The 1854-nt window shown below is 42.0% G+C and overlaps 1 protein-coding gene across 1 annotated transcript; it reads left to right on the top strand.

Moving 5' to 3' along the window:
* Nucleotides 1-406: 406 nt before the first annotated feature.
* LOC308253973 (olfactory receptor-like protein DTMT) lies at nucleotides 407-1351 on the top strand (the record flags this gene model as incomplete). Its single annotated transcript, XM_080679761.1, has 1 exon — nucleotides 407-1351. The coding sequence occupies one exon, from the start codon at nucleotides 407-409 to the stop codon at nucleotides 1349-1351; it is 945 nt and encodes a 314-aa protein (XP_080535887.1).
* Between the last annotated feature and the right edge of the window lie 503 nt (nucleotides 1352-1854).

The raw sequence follows: 1854 nt of genomic DNA, 5'->3' as shown, positions 1-1854 counted from the left end.
ACAAGTCCTGTAATGGTGGAGAGAATTATGTGTCACTGTGGAGCCAGATGAAGCTGTGCAGGTAGGCAAGTGTCAGATCATGAAGCCCTTTGGGAAGGATTTAAAAAAAATTATTGAGAGAGGAAGGAACGGTGGAAGAAAAGGGGAGAGAGAAAATCGGTAAGAGTGTTTTAGAAAGGCTGTAATATTGCTACTTATCAAAGAGAACTGAAGAAAATGAGGCGTTTTCCATCATAAAGATTCTGATTAGAGAGATTTGTGGTCTAGAGGTTATATTATTGTGATGAAACTGATATAACATATTTTTTTCAGGTCATCAAACATACCAAATTGTACAAAATATGTTTTATTTAAATTAAGATTTTAATGAACACTGTTATCTCTCTTAAAGGCATTGAAGAAGGATATGGCAGGACAGAATCAAACTGCCATCAAAGAGTTCCTCCTCCAGGGCCTGCCCATCAAGTCAGAGCAGCAAAACCTGTTCTATGCCCTGTTCCTGGTCATGTATATTACCACCGTCCAGGGGAACCTCCTCATCATTTTCCTGATTCGCCTGGACTCTCAGCTCCACACGCCCATGTATTTGTTTCTCAGTAACTTGTCCTTCTCTGACCTCTGCTTCTCCTCTGTCACAATGCCCAAGTTGCTGCAGAACATGCGGAGCCAAGTCCCATCCATCCCCTATGCAGGCTGCCTGACCCAGATGTACTTCTTCCTGTTTTTTGGAGACCTGGAGAGCTTCCTCCTTGTGGCCATGGCCTATGACCGCTATGTGGCCATCTGCTTCCCCCTGCACTACACCACCATCATGAGCCCCAAGCTCTGTCTCTCCCTGGTGGCGCTGTCCTGGGGGCTGACCACGTTGCATGCCATGTTACACACTCTGCTCATGGCCAGGTTGTGTTTTTGTGCCAGCAATGTAATCCCTCACTTTTTCTGTGACATGTCTGCTCTGCTGAAGCTGTCCTGCTCTGACACTCGAATCAATGACTTGGTGATATTTATCACTGGAGGGCTTATTCTTGTCATCCCGTTCCTACTCATCATCACGTCCTATGCACGGATTGTGTCATCTATTCTCAAGGTCCCTTCTGCTAGAGGTATAAGCAAGGCCTTTTCCACCTGTGGCTCCCACCTGACTGTGGTGTCGCTGTTCTATGGGACAGTTATTGGTCTCTATTTATGCCCATCAGCTGATAATTCTACTGTGAAGGAGATGGTCATGGCTATGATGTACACTGTGGTGACGCCCATGCTGAACCCTTTCATCTACAGCCTGAGGAACAGAGACATGAAGGGAGCCCTGGGAAGAGTCATTTGTAGAAAGAAAACTCCCTTTTCTGTCTGATGATAAAGCTTAGTATTTTTGAATAATTTTATCCAGTAGACAAATTCGTATTAATAACTCATGGACACAGAGAATAGTGAGGTGAAGGACTGTGGAGGGGAAGAAAGTGAGGAGCAGGCAGATTAATGGAGGAAAAAGAGGGACATCTGTAATACTTTCAACAATAAAGATAAATTAAAAAAACTAATAGGTCTTTTTTGTAAAAAAATATTGTGATATTAACCTACTCTTTTTTTTTTAGTATTGATGTTTTTAAAAGAAATGACATGCTAAACAATTGTACAGTAAGTAAAAGAGATGAAGTGGAGGTGTGCAGTTAAAAATAGAAAGGGGATCTCAGTGACCTGTTCACAAAGTCTTCCTCTTTATTATCCCAGGTGATCCTCAAGAAGCATTATTTAAAAACTCTGAACTGATCTATGTGTCTCTAATGATTAAAGTAGTAACTTACCATATCTTTTTTTAACCAAAACTCTGCTCTAAAAATACGTGTCCTCCCAAGT

This window comes from Plecotus auritus (assembly GCF_963455305.1).
Source record: "Plecotus auritus genome assembly, chromosome: 7".
Lineage (NCBI taxonomy): Eukaryota > Metazoa > Chordata > Mammalia > Chiroptera > Vespertilionidae > Plecotus > Plecotus auritus.
Note: the sequence above shows the minus strand (reverse complement) of the source record. Positions and strands in the feature narration are given on the sequence as shown.